General features: G+C 43.5%; 1 protein-coding gene across 1 annotated transcript; it reads right to left on the minus strand.

The window, feature by feature from the left end:
- Nucleotides 1-3626: 3626 nt before the first annotated feature.
- TRIML1 (tripartite motif family like 1) lies at nucleotides 3627-12474 on the minus strand. Its single transcript, XM_053592906.1, has 6 exons — nucleotides 12070-12474; nucleotides 11825-11920; nucleotides 9725-9955; nucleotides 7461-7483; nucleotides 7174-7271; nucleotides 3627-4177 (listed from the first exon to the last, which is right to left on the minus strand). Exons 1-6 carry the CDS (start codon nucleotides 12472-12474, stop codon nucleotides 3627-3629), a joined length of 1404 nt encoding a protein of 467 aa, XP_053448881.1.
- Nucleotides 12475-20726: the final 8252 nt, after the last annotated feature.

Below are 20726 nucleotides of genomic sequence, written 5' to 3' on the forward strand. Positions count from 1 at the left end.
CCAAGTGTTGTAGCCTTTATAAAGAACATGGCAAAGACAGATGAGACATTTTTTACATGGACTGTTTATTATATAATATCATTGTATCATTTATAATGTAAATTTTTGGATATGATAAATGTAATTTAACAAAATGTACTGATTCTTAGAAGACATATTTGTACATTTAAGGGTGAAAAACTCAGTTTCAGGAGGCCAGGAGTGGTGGCTCACACCTGTCAACCTAGCACTTTGGGAGGCCGAGATGGGTGGATTGCTTGAGCTCAGGAGTTAGAGAGCAGCCTGAGCAAGAGCGAGACCCCATCTCTAAAAATAGCCAAGCATTGTTGCAGGTGCCTATAGTCCCAGCTACTTGGGAAGCTGAGGCAAGAGAAGTGCTTAAGCCCAGGAATTTGAGGTTTCTGTGAGCTATGCCACCATAGCACTCTACCCAGGGTGACAAAGTGAGACTCTGTTTCAAAAAAAAAAAAGAAGAAGAAAAACTCAATTTCAAGAGAAATGTAATGATTGAAAGAACTTCACCGTAATAGTAAGGTAATATCAGTTTTCATCTTGCTTAAAATATACATATATAACAAAGACAAGAAAGGTAACACACCAAAATATAAGCATTGAATATCTCCATGTAGTAAGATTGCACACACTTTTTATTTATCCTTTGCACATTTCAGTATTCTTCTGTTTTCCTACTGTGACCTACTATTCTGATTTCATTCCCTCCAAGGTACATGCCAGGGAAAAATCCAAGGATCATGAAGGATGGATGGACTGGGTACATTCTTGAGTTAAATTGGTGTAAAAGGGCCTTGTAAAAGAATCTAAATAATGGGTTTAAGTTACATCATTGTAGGGGAGGGAATAATTAGAACAACAGAGTAGATAAATATCTTACTGAATTATGAAGGTGTATTGGTAAAGCAGATTTGGGGGCAAGATATGTATAATATTTTATTTTTAAGGTACTCTAGAAAAAAACAAGGAAAATCCAAAAAGAAGTCAAACTGCAAACTAAGGTGGAAGATCACTCCCAATGTCCTCTTACCTCAGGACTAGACATGCCCCTTTTATTCCAGCTAATTCTGGAGAGTTAGGGAAGAAAATGGTAATGCCTTGGGCTGGGCCCAATGGCTCATGCCTGTAATCCCAGCACTCTGAGAGGCTGAGGCAGTAGGATCCCTTGAGTTCAGGAGCTGGAGACCACCCTGAGAAAGCATGAGACATGTCTCTACTAAAAATGGAAAAACCAGGGCGGCACCTGTGGCTCAAAGGAGTAGGGTGCCAGCCCCATATGCCAGAGGTGGTGGGTTCAAACCCAGCCCCAGCCAAAAACTGCAAAAAAAAGAAAGAAAGAAAGAAAGAAAAGAAAAACTAGCAGGGTGTGATGGTGGGTGCCTTTAGTCTTACCTACTTGGGAAGATGAGGCAGGAGGATCACTTGAGACCCAAAAGACTGAGGTTGCTGTGTGCTATGATGCCACAACATTCTACCCAGGGTGACACAGTGAGACTCTTGAAAAAAAAAAAAAGAAAAGATGTTCCTTTTATGTTCATTTACTCCCCAACAAATGTGTGGCATTTGGTAATGGAGAAAAACATCATCCAAATGTTTTGTGTTTTGCTTTTTATGATTTCTCAGCTTTTGAGGTGAGAACTCAAGAAATAAAATCTGAGAAAATCACAAATGGGAGACAAAGAAAGACATGAATGATTTAAAGAGTATGTGTGAGCTTCTCTTCATTTACAGGTCTCTGATCCCAATTGTATGTGATGTCAAGAGTGAAAATGCAAATGATGACCATAAAAAACAGAAGAGAACGTCCTAGAACCTAAGACCAGTTCGCAGCCTCAAAGGCCTTTGAAGATACAGGATTGAAGAGTATAAGGTTGAAAGAGAAAGCAGATTTAGATCAATGAGAAAGATGAACACGAACCCTGAAATAAACCCAGTTACTTCACTGACTTCCTTTTGTGACCTTGTGTGCTGATTAAGAGTCTGAATTTTCAATTTTTTGCCCAACCTAGTCTCCAATTATAGATGAAGATCTGTGACAAACTTTTCCCTAAAACTCTCAGCAAGTATACAGTCATGTGTGGTGATGAAATTCTGTCCCTTATCTTGTCTGCCTCAGGGCAAAGACTCACCTGAGTAATGAGAGAAGATAAAGGGTACCCTCTGTGATCTTGATCAGGGACCCTGGACAAGGTAGAATTCATTTCCAAAACAAAAAACAAACAAAAGAATGGTCTCAAACTCCTCAGCTCAAATAATCCACCCTACTCAGCCTCCTAGAGTGCTGAGATTAAAGGTGCCAGTCACCCTGCCCAGCCAAAAGGGATACATTTAAATTTTGAGTGCGTTACATTTAATCATAGTATAATCTAAGTGACAGATCCTTCTTTTTTTTCCTTCTTTGTTCCAAGGGGTTGATATTGCCAAAGAAACTAACTTTTTTTTTTTCCCTCTGGAAAAATCATCCTGAATGTATCATTACTGCGCCATCGTTTGTACTGAATCCACCACGGTTTAGGTAAGTGGGAAGGTGGAACCTGCTACTCCAACATGCAGGCCTCACTGATCTGAGACCCGTCAGAATGAGCTCCCCTCAGACAGCATCCCCCACCCCCGACCCCTGGCATTCTGAGATGGGATGGTGGGCTCTTTGGCCTTCCAAGGAGTGAGAGCCTTCTGCACAGAGCAAATAGCAAAAGCCCAAAAAATAACATACATCAAACACAATAAAGTCGCTTGACATCCATTGCCAGGATAACATTTATTGAGTAGAAATTTAGTTCTACCATCTTTTAGCGTATTTAACATATTTTTTCTTTTCTTTTCTTTTTTTTAAAGGAGATAGGGGTCTCACTCTTGCTCAGGCTGGTCTTAAACTCCTGAGCTCAAGCAATCCACCTGCTTACCTGAGTGCTAAGATTACAGGTGTGAGCAACTGTACGTGGCCTATCTTTTAACATACTAACACAAGGTTCCAATTTCAGCCTCTTGTCCCATGAATGATGGTGCCATGGTACTATGGTACCATGAATGATATATGACATTCACACAAATATTTGTGACATTCTGAACACATAAGCTTTTCTAAGAGTGCAAAGCTTTCTCTCATGGGATGGGAAGAAAAGCGACTTTTCAGAGAAGGTTGGGCCCTGAGTGTCTGTCACTCACCGTGACAGATTGGAGGGAGGGATTGGAACTGCCCGGCACGCAGAGCCCGCCATACAGGTCAAAGACACATTGGAATAGCACTGTTTTTAAGAGTCAAATAAATACATACACTTGCAAAAGTGACATATATTTATAAAAGTGGCCTATGACAGTGGGATTCAGGACAATGGGGGCTAGTTCTGTCTCTCTAGTTTCAGTGACCAGCAGGTGCGTGGGGCAGTCTAGATAAAGAATTTGGTTAAAAAGACACAGACTATCATCAGCTCTCTTCTCATGGTGTTGAAGTTGATTGTCTAATTTGGCTGTTCATTGAATGGAAACTCTTTGGGGTGGGGGTGTTTTTTTCAGATCACCTGATGTTAGTCCTGTCAATTCATGAGTCATCTTAATAAACAGTTATTCGTAGGTCTTAGAACCTCATCCTTGGGGAAGGGTCAGGGGTGCGTCCCTCAGATGTGGCTCTTCAATGAGCAGATGGTTAGAGGATCAATGTTTGTGCCTTCGTTTGGAAGGCAAGGGGAAAAGATAGGTCTGAGAGCCTCCTGGAAAGAGACTGGAGGGAAGCTGTAGATGAGGGACTTTTCAGTGGCATTGTAGAAGGCGATATGTCCAGACTCATAGTCTAAAAACACACCAACCTTACGCACGGCCTCTCTGACATGTTGGCCTCTTAAAGGCGATGATACCCACAGACTATAATCGTCTCCAATCTTTAAGCCTATGAGTGAGAAGAGGTCACCTGGGGGCTTTGGGAGATTCCCCTTCCTGCTTACCGAGTCCTTGCAAATACCCACTTCCCACTCCGTCTTGTTGCCCACATCCACCTCCCAGTAGTGCCTCCCACAGGTGAAAATCTGAGTGCCCAGCACTGTGGCAGACTGGTCAAATCTTTCGGGGTTATCTGGTAACTGCTGTCTGATTCCACCGTGTTTCACGCTTTTCAGATCCTCAGACAAGACTAGGTAGGCATTGGCTGTGGCTGGATCCAGGGTTATCTCCGCTGCAAGAAAAGAAGGAATCCTCCTACTGAAAGGAGACCTACAATTTGACCCTGAAATTCCACTACTAGGCATGTACCCAAATGAAAAAAATGATATTTTACTATGGGGACATTTGCACACAAATGTTCATGGCTGCTCAATTCACAATTGCATAGGTGTAGAAACTACCCAAGTGCTCATCAACCCATGAATGGATTAATAAATGTTTGTACTGTGGAAAACTATTCAGCTATCTAAAAGATGGAGATTGTGCATCCTCTGTAACAATTTGGATGGACTTGGAGAATATACTCCTAGGTAAAGTATCACAAAATTGAAAAAAACAAATATTGCATATGCTCACTACCAATTTGAAACTAGGAGATTAACAATCACAAGCCGGGCTCAGTGGCTCATGCCTGGGAGGCTGAGCTGGGTGAGTTGCTTGAGCTCAGGAGTTTGAGACTGAGCAAGAGCAAGACCCTGTCTCTACTAAAAAAAACTAGCCAGGTGTGGTGGCAGGTGCCGGTAGTCTCAGTTACTCAGGAGGCTGAGGCAGGAGGATCACTTGAGCTCAGGAATTTGAGGTTTCTGTGAGCTATGATGATGCCACGGCATTCTACCCAGGGGGACAGAATGAGACTCTGTCTCAAAAACAAAAATTGAAAAAAAAAACAAAAAAAGAACAATGAGCCAACCTCTCGGGGACAGAGGCAAGGGTCACCTGGAGAGACACATTAGCCTTCCTGAGAGCGAGAGGAGCCCCTCTGAGAATGGGATGGAAGTTGTTCTGTTGATGAGACCATTTTAGAGCAGAGAGCTATTCATCCCCACCCAGAGAGCACCTTCTGTCCCTTGTACTCCTATTAATCGTGGTTGCCTGTGGTTGTTCAGTTTGGATGGGAAAGAAATAGAGACAATGTCAACCCCCAAAATGACTGAGTTGTATCACTCACTGAATTCTTCCTTATGTGTCAAACTTTTCTACACATCTTCCGTTTAGTCATTGCAAGCATTATGAATTTTTCCCATTTTTATAAAAAAGAAAATTGAGAGGCAGGCGTGGTGGCTCACACTTGTAATCCCAGCACTTGGGAGGCTGTGACCCCACCGAGGGTGACAAGGTGAGACTCCGTCTCAAAAAAAAAAAAAGAAACTGACATTCGTAGGGGTTAGGTAACAGCACCAAAATTAGACAGTTACTAAGCATTTGAATAACAATTTCTTTCTTTCTTTTTTTTTTTTTTGCGGGCATGGTCTCTGTCACCCAAACTAGAGGGACATGGCATCATCATAGCTCACAGCAACCTCAAACTTCTGGGCTCAAACCATCCTCCTGCTTCAGCCTCTCAAATAGCTGGAACTACAGGAGCCTGCCACCATGCCTGCTAGTAGTTTTCCTATTTTTTCTTTTCTGACAGAGTCTCACTTTGTTGTCTTAGTAGAGTGTCCTGGCGTCATAGCTCACAGCAACCTCAAACTCTTGGGCTCAAGCAGTCCTCCTGTCTCAGCCTCCCAAGGAGCTGAGACTATAGACCACAACAACCAGCTATTTTTGGAGATGAAGTATCGCTCTACCTCAGGCTGGTCTCGAACTTGTGAGCTCAGGGAATCCGCTCACCCTGGCCTCCCAGAGGGCTAGGATTACAGGCGTGAGCCACCATGCCCGGCCTGAATAGCAATTTCTAATCAACATTTTCCCTTGTGTCATACTCACATGCAGCTTCTTACAAGTGCAATACTACACCCAGAGACCATTTAACAACACATGTTGTGAGCCAGTAAGGGACCTCTGCCTCCTCCCAGAGGAACTCACAGAAGAGGCCCCTCATGTCTTTTGCTTGTTCATATGGATTAAGTGCCACTGTCATACAATCTCATCCATCTACATAAAGACCAAATCCCAAGCATAATTATCTATGTAATCAGGTCTTTCTCCTTGATTTCACTGAAAATTCTATAAAAGCAAAGGCAGCATCAGTCTTAGTTATCAAGTAAGCTCAGAGCCTGATATTAATATCATAATGCCAGGCACGAGGTAGGCTCTTATCAAGGTCACACTGTCAACAAGATAAAAGCTGAGAACTAATGCTGACCACTCTTCTTGTTAGCTACTCTAAGTAAGTGGGACATTCTGAAGAAAAAGTTCTCGACTGGCCCCTCTCTGGGAGTATTAGGATTTAAGTCGGGCCAGGTGCCGTGCCTCACGCCTATAATCCTAGCACTCTGGGAGGACGAGGTAGGTAGATTGCTTGAGCTCACAGGTTTGAGACCAGCCTGAGCAAGAGTGAGACCCCCCCCTTTCTAAAAATAGCTGGGCATTGGGAGGCACCTGTTGCTCAGTGGGTAGGGCGCTGGCCCCATATACCAAGGGTGGTGGGTTCGAACCCAGCCCCTGGCCAAACTGCAACAAAAAAATAGCCAGGAGGTGTGGCAAGCACCTATAGTCCCAGCTACTTGGGAGGCCGAGGCAAGAGAATCACTTAAGCCCAGGATTTGGAGGTTGCTGTGAGCTGTGACACGACAGCATTCTACAGAGGCAATAAAGTGAGACTCCGTCTCTAAAAAATAAATAAATAAATAAAAATAGCTGGGCATTGTGGCAGATGCTGTAGTCCCAGCTACTTGGGAGGCTAAGGCAAGAGAATCGCTTGAGCCCAAGAGTTTAAGATTGCTGTGAGCTATGATGCCACAGCACTCTACAGAGGGTAACATAGTGAGACTCTGTCTCAAAAAAGAAAGGAAGGAAGGAAGGGAGGGAGGGGAAGAAACAGAATTCCTTAAACAAAGCCAAATAAAACATCAGTCAAGTTTCTCTGCTTTCTCTGCCCAAGCAGAGATGGTCTGAAGCCTCAACCTTCCCTGATGTTTGGTGCTGGCTCAAGGACACCCTCTCTGAGCACCTGGGGAATATTCTACACTCGAGAATGCTGCCTAGGGCTCTGTGTGCACACCCTGGCACACCCTTAAGTCAGCTCTGGAAATGCCAGGAGGTCTGATGGTCAGGCTGACTTACTGCTGAATTTCCTTAGCATCTCCCTCATTCCAGTGACTCGGCACAAACTCAGCTCGGTGGTGGTGGCCTCTGGGCATTGAAACAGGAGGGGCTCATTCCTGCAAGAGAGCAGAGACATACACCCACCCTCTCTTAGACACAGACCACCGGGCCTGCTACAGTGTGAGAGTGCACCTTGCACACCCAGCCCTGGGCACAGACAGCCCCCACCCCCTCATGCCTGTCCCATCCTCTCCCCAATGCCATACCCCTGCAGCACCCACAGCTGAACACAGAGGAGCACCTACCTTTCCAGCTCAGCTCTCACCTCCTAAGGACATAAGAGAAAGAAGATTAGCATCTGTGAGCTGTGAGCACTGGCAAAGACAGACTGCTTTCTGGACACAGGTCTTTGAAAAGTCTGCAGAAGCCCATTCCTTCCAGCACTCCCTGCATAGGCATGAATGTGGCAGAGGAGTCTGGCTAGCTCAGAAAAACAAAGACTATGGCGGAAGAAAGCAGCCCCAATTTCTTCTAGATGGATTTGGGTGAATAGCTCTTTCTCATAATGTCCTTCTCTTTTTCTCACATCCTCACTCTCCAGAGAAATTGCTGACAAAGGAGCCAAACTTTCAATATCATTATCCAGTGGCTGAGGGAGTGGAGGAGTCAGAATGGCCCAGGGGGCAGATGAGATGAATGAAGCCTGGACAAGGTGGGAGTCTGAAAGGCATTAAATCCAATCACAGCCTCCTGTGGGCCCAGTCCAGAAAACAGACCTGGAGCTGAAGGTGGTCCACATGATTTAGGCTTAAGAAGGTCCCAGAGGCTGGGTGAAGCTCATGCCTGTAATCTAGCACTCTGGGAGGCCGAGTTGGGTAGATCGCTTGGGCTCAGGAGTTGAAGACCAGCCTAAGCAAGAGCGAGACCCCGTCTCTACTAAAAACAGAAAAATTAGCAGATGTCATGGTGGGTGCCTGTAGTCCCAGCTACTGGAGGCTGAGGCAGGAGGATCACATGAGACCAAGAGTCTGAGGTTGCTGTGAGCTATGCTGACACCATGGCACTCTACCCATGGCACACAGTGAGACTCTGTCTCAAAAAAAAAGAGAGAGAGAAGGTCCCAGAGCATGCAGCTGCCTAGAAAGGCAGCAAGGATGGTGAGGCAGAGGAGTCGGGGACACAGAGTGCTGGGCTCCACCAGCTAATGCTGTCAGACAGGCCAGAGCCTTACTCCCATGGTTAAATGTTACTGCTATGAACCCATCCAGGACATGGTAGTCACCTGTACTCTGTATCATAAGTGTATTAATACTTAATGTTTATTGAGTCTTTGTAAAGATTCAATTTAATGTACCCAGCATGTAGCTAATGCACATTAATAAATTTAAAATATAAGCTGGGCGTGGTGGCTCACGCCTATCATCCTAGCACCCTGGGAGGCCGAGGTGGGCAGATTGCTTAAGCTCTGGAGTTCGAGACCAGCCTGATCAAGAGCAAGACCCCATTACTAAAAATAGCCAGGTGTTGTGGTGGGTGGCTATAGTTCCACCTCCTTAGGAGGCTGAGGCAAGCGAATTGCTTGAGCCCAACTAAAAGTTTGAGCTGTGACACCATGGCATTCAACTGCAGGGCAACTGAGTGACACTTTGTCTCAAAAAATAAATAAAGAAAAATAAAATATATATATATATATATATATATATATATATGTTTTTGGCAGGCCAGGTGCAGTGGCTCCCTCGTGCAATACTAGTACCTTGAGAGAATGATGTAGAAAGACAGCTTTAAGATAAGATTTGAGACCAGCCTGAGCATCATATCAAAACCCTGTGTTTACCAAAATAAATTTTAAAAATTAGCCAGATGTCATGCCAATGTGCCTGTAAGTCACAGCTACTCGGGAGGCTGAGGCAGGAGGGTGGCTTGAGCCTAAGAGTTTGAGGTTTCTGTGAGCTAGGCATTTTAGCCTGGGTGACAGGGTAACCCTATCTCAAAAAAGAAAAAAGACAAAATGGTAGGTATAGATACAGGCACAGAAGAATTGAAGTCATCCTCAGGCTTGTTTGGGTTGGTTATTTATTTTTTTTGAAACAGAGTTTCACTCTGTATCCTTGGTAGAGTGACTTGGTGTCATAGTTCACAAAAACCTCTAACTCTTGGGCTCAAGAGATCCGCCTGCCTCAGCCTCTGAGTAGCTGGGACTATAGGCACCCACCACAATGCCTGGCTAGTTTTTTTTTTTATTTTTAGTAAAAATGGGGTCTCATTTTTACTCAGGCTGGTCTCAAACTCCTGAGCTCAGGCAATCTACCTACCATGGCCTCCCGGAGTGCTGGGATTATAGGTGTGAACCACCGCACCCAGCCCGGGTTGGGTATTTCTTTGTTTTTTACTTTTTTTCTCCTTGCCTTTAAGACTTTACTAATATGTAAATGTTAATCCTTTGGAAAGCTACTTTGAGGCCAGAACTTAGTTTTTCAGATGAATTAAAAAAGAACTCATGTCCTAGAGGGTTACCATGACTCTTCCCATTGATTTCCCGGCCCTCTCCCGAGTATTACATTCTCACCTCCAGAGATTCTAAAATGGAGTTCTGACAGGTGTTCTCGATCTGCGCGATCATCTTGCTCAGGCTCCTGACCTGCTGGGTCAGCTGAATCTCGCTGCTCCTCAGCTTCCTCATGTTCTCCTTCTCCTCCTTCTCCAGCAGCTGGAGGTGCAGCTGCTCCTCTTCCTTCAGGAACTGGTGCATTTTCATGTACTCTGACACAACCACCTGTCTGTAAGTCTTTGTCTCTTCCTGCCACCATCGCAAACACACACACACACATGCACACCCAAGATGGCAGAGTTAGCGACATCCATGCATTCTCAGTCCTTACAAGTCCTGCAGTTCCCCTGTGACAAGTCCTGACACCTGACACATAATACATATACGTGGGCCCTTACGGAAGTTTTGAGGTATATAAAAACCAAGAAACATAAAATCTGTGTGGATGGAAACAAATGAAGCCCTTGCAGCAACATTGATGAGCCAAGTTAAGCTGAAATTTGTCCGGGGGAATCAGAAGATACTGTTGGCTGTTTCTTGGAAGTCAAATATAGACCATGAGACAGTCTATCTCAAAACTTTTATAGAGACCCATGTATTCTATTGACTAGCTGGGTGGAGAGTTTGATACTTTTGAAGGTGTGCATGCTACCAAAATTTCTGTTCCCAGGGGGCTGCCATTCTAGTGGGAGAAGCCAAGAATAATCAAAATTAGGACAGATAGGGACCAGCACTAGGATAAAACTAAAGCAAAAAAGAAGAAGCAGCAGCTTACAAAAAAAATGTGTGTTCATTCATTCACTCAACATATTTTTTTTTTTTTTTTGAGACAGAGGTTCAGGCTTGAGTGCCATAGCCCCAGCCTACCTCACAGCAACCTCAAACTCTTACACTCTAGGACCTTTCTGCTTGAGCCTCCAGAGTAGCTGAGACTACAGCACCCACCACATTGCCCACCTAGTTTTTCTATTTTTAGTAGAGATGGTGTCTCGCTCTTACTCAGTTTTGTCTTGAACTCCTGAGCTCAAGCAATCCACCTGCCTGAGCCTCCCAGAGTACTGGGATTTCAGGTTGGCCCGCTCCGCCAATTCAACAGAAATGTATTCACTGAAAGTAGGCATGGAATCACACACTAGGAATAGGAATATACATAAAAGTCTTCCCACTTAAGAACTCAAAGTCTGTTGAGAGAATCTAATGCACATATTTCTTCTAATATCTAATTTAGATACAATTTAGATATCTAATTTAGTTTTTTGCTTTGACTGCTACATAGCTCAAATACAAATCCGTGGCCAACCTTGAGCATTTGTTTATGTATAAGCCAAACTACTATTTTGCCTTTATATTCCTTTCTCTTTAATCTTTTGAATTTGTTTTCTTCCCCCCAAGCCATTTCAAATTTTCCTTTTGAAAACTGATTTTCATCCTGTATTATAAGTCTATGAATATAACTTGTACTTTATTTTATTTTATTTATTTATTTATTTTTGAGACAGAGTCTCACACTGTCACTCTGGGTACCATGCCGTGGTGTCATCATAGCTCACAGCAACCTCAGACTCTTGGGCTCACACTATCCTCCTGCCTCATCCTCCCAAGTAGCTGGGACTACAGGCGCCCACAACCACACCCACCTAATTTTTCTACTTTTAGTAGAGATAGGGTCTTGCTCTTGCTCAAGATGATCTCAAACTCCTGAGCTCAAGTCATGCTCCTGCCTGGCCTGCCAGAGAGCTGGGATTACAAGCATGAGCCACTATGCCTGGCCTACAATATTCCTTTTGAAAAATGATGTTCAATCTATGTTATAAGTCTGTCAGCATAGCTTGTATTTTAAATAATTATAATCAGAGCAATCATGGAGGTAGCCACAGAGTTCTCTAGGTACACAAGGAAACAAGGAGAAAAGAAAGACTGCCTGGAGATGGGGCATGCGGAGCTTCCCAAGCAGACATGCAGAGGGAGGCAGTGCAAAGCGAGGATAGTGCACCCTGCAAGATTCAAACTGAAAAAAGTCTATGTCTCTTTTTTTGTTTTGCTGATATTTAAGTAAGTATCCCTTTTATCCCTCTCACAGAATCATATACTAGATTCCAAAGTGACACAGATACTGACCTTACACAGTATCACTCTCTCCCTCTCATGGGTTAATATAGTCTGAGCTTCCTTTCTTTTTTTACGCAGAAGATTTAGGATCCCCTGGAGTTTCTCCTGCAATAGAAACAAACTTTCTGTGGCAAGTTGGCACATAAACTCCTGAGCGCAGGCAATCGGCCCACCTCAGAGTGCTTGGATTACAGGTATGAGCCACCATGCCTGGCCTGGAATCTGTTATTCTAGGATGGAGCGGCCAGGCTTACCTTGTGGTGCTCCTCAGCCTCGCTGGAGAGATGGGCTCTGTTGCTGTGACTCTGGGCTGAGAAGCTAGTCCCACCCTGCTCCTCATCAGAGAAGGACTTGGTGGCAGCTGGCATCCTCCCACAGAGAGCCTGTTCCTCCTCGCCCTGGAGCACGTGTGACCGGAGCTGCCTGCCGATGCCAGCCAGCCTCCCCAGACGCTCATTGGGCTGAAAGTGTGGGCCATCCAAGGTCCTCCAGCACTCGGGGCAAGACAAGGGTTTGTTATGTTCCTCCCAGCTCTTGAGGAGACACATGAGACAAAAGCTGTGCCCACACTCGGTGGTCACTGGGCTGCTGAAATAGTCCAAGCAGATGAAACAGGTAAGTTCTTCCCTGAGGTTCTCCATCAAATCTGCTGTAGACATTTTCTCAAGGATGGATATCGGGGTGGGATTATGTTTCTATTCTGGGATTAGAAAGGTCCTCCCGATGGTCCTGCTATGTTGAGTAAAAAGTGGGTGATCCGTTGCTATGTTGTTATCTCCTCTGTGTCTGATACACCAACTGACATACACTCTCTCAACACAAAGCCAATTATGACTCACTGTGGAACTCCTGTACACTGGGCTCATCATCAAACCCAAACTTTTATAGACTCTCTCTGTTAGTTACCATTTTGAGAGTTGATTATTATATATATACAGCACTGTGAAACCATTTAAACACAGTGGTTTGGGGGTTGGGAGTTTGGGTATTTGTGTGTAAACTAGTACAAAGGTTTAAACGATGATAATCTATCATAATATCTGAATTGAAAATATGGTCCCAGTCTCTTGGGAAATTCCACTTACAACCTACTTGAGACTTGAAAGCAGAAAACTATAGGCTGGGCATGGTGGGTCACACCTGTGGTCCCAGCAGTCTGGGAGGCCAAGGTGGATGGATCCCTTGAGCTCAGGAGTTCGAGAACAGCCTGAGCAAGAGCAAGATCCTGTCTCTACTAAAAATAGAAAAATTATCTGGGAGTGGTGGCAACCTGTAGTCCCAGTTACCAGGAGGTTGAGGCAGGAGGATCACTTGAGCCCAGGAGTTTGAGGTTGCTGTGAGCTATAATGATGCCATGGCACTGTACCCAGGCTGACAGAGTGAGACTCTCTCAAAAAGCAAAAACAAAGAAAGAAGAATATAGATATAATATATATTCTTTCTCTCATTAGGCTCTTTTCTCGGTTTGACCAAAAGCTAAATGCTCCTTTATCAAGTGCGATGGGCTTTAATCTCATTCATCCTAACAAAAATGAGAACTATTCCATTGAAGTATTCCTGGACTTCAGATAGTCCATTTACGTATTACTGGACTTCAGATGCACAAAGGATCTCCGGGGTCAGGCGTCTTCCTCTGCTTTGCAGACCTTGGCATACTCACCCATCTGAGTGAATGACATCAAAAATGACGTCCTTGTTGGAAGTTGCCTCAGGAGGCCATCACGATACAGAGTAGATGGAAGAGTTCTATTTTAGTATAGATTTAATTTTGCTCACATCTAGACAAGATCCTCTCAAACCTCTTATTCTTCATCAGTTTTTTTCTGGATGGGAATTAAATGTGAAGACTTTTTCTTTTGACCCATAAAAAAATGACTGGCTAGGATGGAGATTGTATTCTGTGGCCACTAGGAGTAGTGGCAAGGGCCAAAGACTCACGTGTCATCTTCTCAGGAGTCAATTCTTGTCATGGTGCACCCTCCGGTCACCATATGCCAGGCGGTGGGATCATAAAAGGTCTTCCTCAGAGTTGCCGAGTGTGATGTGACTCATTGTACCATATTTCTGCTTCCACTCTATCCCTCTGACCATTTTCAACTTCCTGTGGGTCTCCATTACCCAAGTTATTCTGTTAATTTCTGCCTGATTTTCAGGGCTACCACTGTTATTTCTTTCCCACTTTTGTCCAACAGGATGTTGTGTGATTTCTTACTTTTTTTCCAACTCTGTCACCCTGGGTGGAGTGCTGTGGTTTCACAGCTCACAGCAACCTCAAACTTCTGAGCTCAGGCAATCTTCCTGCCTCAGCCTTTTGAGTAACTGGGACTACAGAAGCCCACCATAATGCCCAGGTAGTTTTTCTATTTTTAGTAGAGGCAGGTGTCTTGCTCTTGCTCAGGCTGGTCTCTAACTCCTGAGCTCCAGGAATCCTCCCACCTCAGTCTGCCAGACTGTCAAGATCACAGGCATGAGCCATCACAACCAGCCCTGTTTTCTTATCTTGAACTTTGGATAAAAGAAGTTTTCTGGTTCCGGAATGTCCCCTTCTCCACCTTCTTTCCTCATGGTCGAAACTCATCTTTCTGAAGGCATTAGAGTAAAAATGTTTTGGGTGGCGCCTGTGGCTCAAGGAGTAGGGCGCCGGTCCCATATGCCAGAGGTGGCGGGTTCAAACCCAGCCCCAGCCAAAAACCACAAAAAATAAATAAATAAATAAAGTAAAAATGTTTTAATCATACAACTTTTGTATGGTTTATATGAATTATTGGTGTGAGAATTAAGCCAAGAAATAGAAACAATTCTAGCAAAGAATTGTATCATTATAAATGGGAAGAGAGGTGGCATCAGCCAGCATCATGAGACCTCTACTGCGGAGATTGCTTCTGGGATACTGAGTGGGCACAGCTGCAAAATATTGCTAGGAGCTAGTCTTAAATAAGGGTCCAGCAGAAAAAAAAAAAAAATCTGTGATATAGACTACCACCACGGCATAACGAATTCATAAACTATTGGCTGGGCACGGTGGCTCACACCTGTATCCCAGCACTCTGAGAGGCCAAGATAGGTGGATTGTTTGAGACCCAGCCTGAGCTAGAGTGAGACCCCGTCTCTACTAAAAATAGGAAAACTAGCCGAGCAAGGTGGCATGTGCCTGTAGTCCCGGCTATTCAGGACGCTGAAGCAGGAGGATTGCTTGAGCCCAGGAGTTTGAGGTTGCTGTGAGGTAGGCTAAGGTCATAGCATTCTAGACTGGGCGACAAAGTGAGACTCTGTCTCAAAAAAGAAAAGAAAAACATAAACTTATCATCCGCATCATCCGTTTGATTCCCACACAAACCCAGAAGGAATCCCTGACATGGAGCAGAATCATTAGAATAAGCATCACAATAGAGTTGTGGAGCGTCACAGAGCTGGCATTCCAACTGGGAATAGGAAGATGGAATGTTCCATATTCTAACTGCACTGACCTGTTCCACCCCATTTCCTTCTTCCAGACTCTTTTCTTTTATAACCATGTCTTAATTCTCTGTGACTTAAAGAATTCTTTGCACATAGCAAGAGCCCAATTTATCTGTAAATTAGCTTTATTTATTTTTATTTATTTATTTTTTTTGAGACAGAGCCTCAAGCTGTCACCCTGAGTAGAGTGCTGTGGCATCACAGCTCACAGCAGCCTCCAACTCCTGGGCCCAAGCGATTCTTCTGCCTCCGCCTCCCAAGTAGCTGGGACTACAGGTGCCCGCCACAACGCCCAGCTATTTTTTGGTTGTAGCCATCATTGTTGTTTGGTGGGCTCGGGCTGGATTCGAATCTGCCAGCTCAGGTGTATGTGGCTGGCGCCTTAGCCACTTGAGCCACAGGCACCAAGCCTATTTATTTATTTATTTAAGACAGAGTCCACCCTACTCACCTGGGTAGAGTGCCATGGTGTTACAGCTTACAGCAACCTCAAATTCTTGGGCTTAAGCAATTCTCTTGCTTCAGCCTCCCAAGTAGCTTGGACTACAGGCACCCACCACAATGCCCAGCTATTTTTTTGTTTCAGTTCTCATTGTTGTTTAGCTGGCCTGGGCCAGGTTTTTAAAACCTGGGCCAGGTTTTAACCTGCCAGCCTCAATATATATGGCTGGCACCATACCCACTGAACAATAGGCACCACCCTGTAAACTAGCTTTAAGTGAACAAATAAGCTGGGTGCAGTGGCTCACTCCTGTAATCCCAGCACTCTGGGAGGCAGGAGGATTCCTTCAGCTTGGGAGTGTGAGACCACATAAGTAAGAGAAAGACCCTATCTCTACTAAAAATAGAAAAACTGGGTGTTGTGGCAGGCACCTGTTGTCCCAGCTACTCTGGAGGCTGAAGCAGGAGGATTGCTTGAGCTCAGGAGTTTGAAGTTGCTGTGAGCTATGATGACGCCATGACACATTAGCCAGGGTGACAGAGTGACAAATATTTTCCGTTAAAGCCTGGTTTTAAAAAAGACAATTGACCCTTCAATGGTGCTGGGGTCGGAAATACTGACCACCTGCACAGTCAAAAATTCATGTATAACTTTTGAATCCCAAAACTTTAACTACTAATAGCCTACTATTGACAGAAGCATTGGAAAGCATTCTTGATAACATAAACAGTCAATTACCACATGTTTTGTATGTGATATGTATTTTACTGGATTCTTCGTATAAAGTAAGCTAGAGAAAAGAAAATATTAATAATAAAATCATAAAAATAGGAAAATGTACTTGCTTTTTATTAAGTAGAAAGTCTTTTTAAAAATTAATTAATTTTTTCTTTTCTTTTTCTTTCTTTTTTTTTTTTTTTTGAGGCAGAGTCTCATTCTGTCCCCTCGGCTAGAGTGTCTGGCAACATTATAGCTCAAGTAACCTCAGACACTGGGCTCAAGGGATTCTCCCACCTCAGCTTCCCAAGTAGTTGAGACTTCAGGTGCCTGCCACCACGCCCAACTAGTTTTTCTGTTTTAGTAGAGATAAGGGTCTTGCTCTTGCTCAGGCTGGTTTTGAACTCCTGAACTCTGCCTCGCCTCCCAGAGTGCTGGAACTACAGGTGTGAGCCACTTCACCCACCCCATCATGAAGGTCTTCATCCTCACCATCTTTGTGTCCAGCAGGTTGAGAGGAGGAGGAGGAAGTAGGGATTGGTCTTGCTGTCTCAAGTGTGACACAGGAGGAAGGGGTGATGGAAAGAGAAGTGGAGGCAGGAGAGGTGGGCACACTCCATGCCACTTTTACTGAAAAAAATTCACACATGAATCGACCCTTGAAGTACATACAAACCTGTGGGGTTCAAGGATCAATGGCATCTCCAACATTTCATATGAAGCGCCTATAGCTTAGTAGTTAGGGCACTGGCCACATACACTGGGACTAGCAGGTTCAAACCTGGCCCGAGCCTACTAAACAACTGAGAACTACAGCAAAAAAATAGCCGGCATTGTGGCAGACACCTGTGGTCTCAAGCTACTTGGGAGGCTGAGGCAAGAGAATTTCTTGAGCCCAAGAGTTTGAGGTTGCTGTGAGCTTTGATGCCACGGCACTCTACCCAGGGGGACAGCTTGAGACTGTCTCAAAAAAATAAAAAAAAAGATAGATTATTTAACATACTGTTTAGGAGAAGCAGGGGTAACCATCTGTAAAAATAAACAAAGTTCATCTCTACCAAACTTGTACTAAAGTGTATTCCAGATGGATGCGTACAGTTTAACTGTGTTTGTTTATCTATTTCCAACTCTAATTATCAATTTTTACTAATATTATTTCCTTCCATATTGCTTTTCTCAATTTATTTATTTATATTATTTTATTTTCATTTGTGTTTGTGTTCTGAATTAGCAAGTAAGGATCATATTTGTTAAACATATGGCCAAAGCATGGACCACATCATAGCAGAAGGTAATTGGTAACATAGTAGAAATTGGAAATGGAATATATAGGAAAGGGCCTTTTTAAAAGCATATTGCAGAACATAGACACCAAAAGGAAATGATTAATAAATTTAAATAACTACAAATTGAAGATTTCTATACAACAAGATAAGCAAATAACCAAATACATTTTTATAAAATGACAATCTGGGAAACAAAATTTGCAACACATGTCAAATACATAAATTAAGAAAATTTACAGAAAGATATACTTAAAAATAATAGTTCAAGCACATTTTTCCTCCTTCCCAGGACAACCATGGCCATTTAGAGTGTTCTGTCAGTCACAAACTAATTTCAGGCACCGTGACCATGATCAGCACCCGCCCGGACCTCCATAAGAGCTGTGCAGCAACCGAGATCGGTGCCCACTCAGACCTCGGTAACAGCTGTGCCAAGACCCCCCACCCATGACATGCATCTGCTGGGCCTCCGCACTCCCTGACCAGTAACTGCTGGAGCCACACAACCCTGTGACCTCCCTCCTGTACCCTCTCAGCCTCCACACCGGAGGAGCCCTCCCTGCCTCTGTGCAGAGCCCTTCTCCCGGCCAGAGACTGCTGGAGCCTTGGGCTCTCTGTGCCAAAGTCACTAGGCACCAGGCATCCCCACAACAATGTGCCCCACCCACCACCCTGTTTCTGGATCCGGGTGTGTCACACTCAGGAGCTGCTCCCACAACCAGAACTCCCTGGCTGGGGCAGCCACAGAGGAGGTACAAAGGGTCACTCACTACAAAGATCCACCAAAATAGAATGATCCCTCTGGGGTCTAATCTTAGAGAGACACCTCCCCAACTCTGAGGACGGCCAGAGACAACAGTGAAAAACAATCATGAGGTGAAATCAACAGAAAAACTATGGAAATATGAATAATCAGGGTAGATTAACTCCCCCAAGGATCAATGGAGCAGACACAGCACAAGATCCCATGCACAAACAAATAGCTGAGATGTCAGAAATTGAATTCAGAATCTGGATAGCAAATAAGATCAAATTACAATTCCAAGCAGTAACCCAAAAGATGTCTCAAGAATTCAATGAATTCAAAGACCAAATGACCAAAAATTTTGACACATTGAGACAAGAAGTTGCAGCCCTCAAAGATCTGAGAAACACAATAGAATCCCTCAGTGACAGAATGGAGCAAGCAGAAGAAAGGATTTCTGACATTGAAGACAAAGCTTTTGAACGCTCCCAAACTCTCAAAGAGGAAGAGAAATGGAGGGCAAAAGCAGATCACTCTCTTAGAGAGCTCTGGGATAATTCGAAGAAAATCAATATTCATCCTATAGGGATCCCTGAAAGCAACGAAGTAGCTTCACAAGGCACAGAGTCTCTTCTGCATGAGATTATGAAGGAGAACTTTCCAGATATGCCAAGAGATTCTGAAATTCAGATAGCAGAACTGGATTCAGAACTCCAGTGCGACTCAACCCAAATAAGACATCCCCTAGACACATCATAATCAATTTCACTAAAGTTAATATGAAGGAGAAAATTCTGAAAGCAGCCAGACAAAAGAAAACCATCACCTACAAGGGTAAGAATATTAGAATAACTGCATATCTCTCTGCTGAAACCTTTCAAGCTAGAAGAGGATGGTCATTGACTTTTAATCTCCTAAAACAAAATAACTTACAACCCAGGATCCTGTACCCAGCTAAACTGAGTTTGATTTATGATGGAGAAATTAAATACTTTAATGACATTCACATGTTGAAGAAATTTGCCATAACTAAACCAGCTCTCCAAGATATTCTCAGACCTAACCTTCGTAAAGACCAGCGTAACCCTCCACCACAAAAGTAAACCCATCCAGAAAATTTTGATCAAATCCAGAAAATTTTGATCAAATTCCAATTTCCACAGTCACAAAAGGATTAAAAATGTCCACTGGACATTTCGAAAGCCCACTTTCGAAAGGCTTACCAATATTCTCAATTAATGTGAATGGTTTAAATTGTCCTCTCAAGAGGCACAGGTTGGCTGACTGGATACAAAACCTCAGGCCAGATGCCTGCTGCATATAAGAATCTCATCTTACATTAAAAGACAAATATAGACTCAAAGAGAAGGGATGGTCATCTATACTCCAGGCAAATGGAAAGCAGAAAAAAGCAGGCATTGCAATCCTATTCACAGACGCAATAGGCTTTGTGAACCAACCAACCAAAATAAAGAAGGATGAGGATGGACACTTCATATTTGTTAAAGGTAATACTCAATATGATGAGATTTAAATTATTAATATTTATGCACCCAACCAGAATGCACCTCAATTTATAACAGAAACTCTGACAGAGATGAGCAACTTGATTTTAACCATTTCCATAGTAGTTGGAGATTTTAACACCTCTTTAGCAGTGCTGGATAGATCCTCCAGAAAGAAGCTAAGCAAAGAAATTATAGATTTAAAATTAACCATTCAACATCTGGACTTAACAGACATCTACAGAACATGTCACCCCAACAAAACTGAATACACATTCTTCTCATCAGCCCACAAAACATACTCCAAAATCGACCACATCCTAGGCCACAAATCTAACCTCAGCAAATTTAAAAAAATAGAAATTATTCTTTGCATCTTCTCAGACCATCATGGAATAAATGTTGAACTCAATAACAACAGGAATCTGCATACCCATACAAAAACATGGAAGCTAAACAACCTTATGCTGAAGGATAGATGGGTTATAGATGAGATTAAGAAGGAAATCACCAAATTTTTGGAACAAAACAACAATAAAGACATGAATTATAAGAACCTCTGGGATACTGCAAAGGCAGTCCTAAGAGGGAAATTTATAGCACTGCAAGCCTTCCTCAAGAAAACGAAAAGAGAGGAAGTTAATAACTTAATGGGACATCTCAAGCAACTAAGGAAGGAAGAATATTCTAACCCGAAACCCAGCAGAAGAAAAGAAATAACCAAAATCAGAGCAGAATTAAATGAAATTGAAAACAA

Source organism: Nycticebus coucang, chromosome 1 (assembly GCF_027406575.1).
Source record: "Nycticebus coucang isolate mNycCou1 chromosome 1, mNycCou1.pri, whole genome shotgun sequence".
NCBI classification, from domain to species: domain Eukaryota; kingdom Metazoa; phylum Chordata; class Mammalia; order Primates; family Lorisidae; genus Nycticebus; species Nycticebus coucang.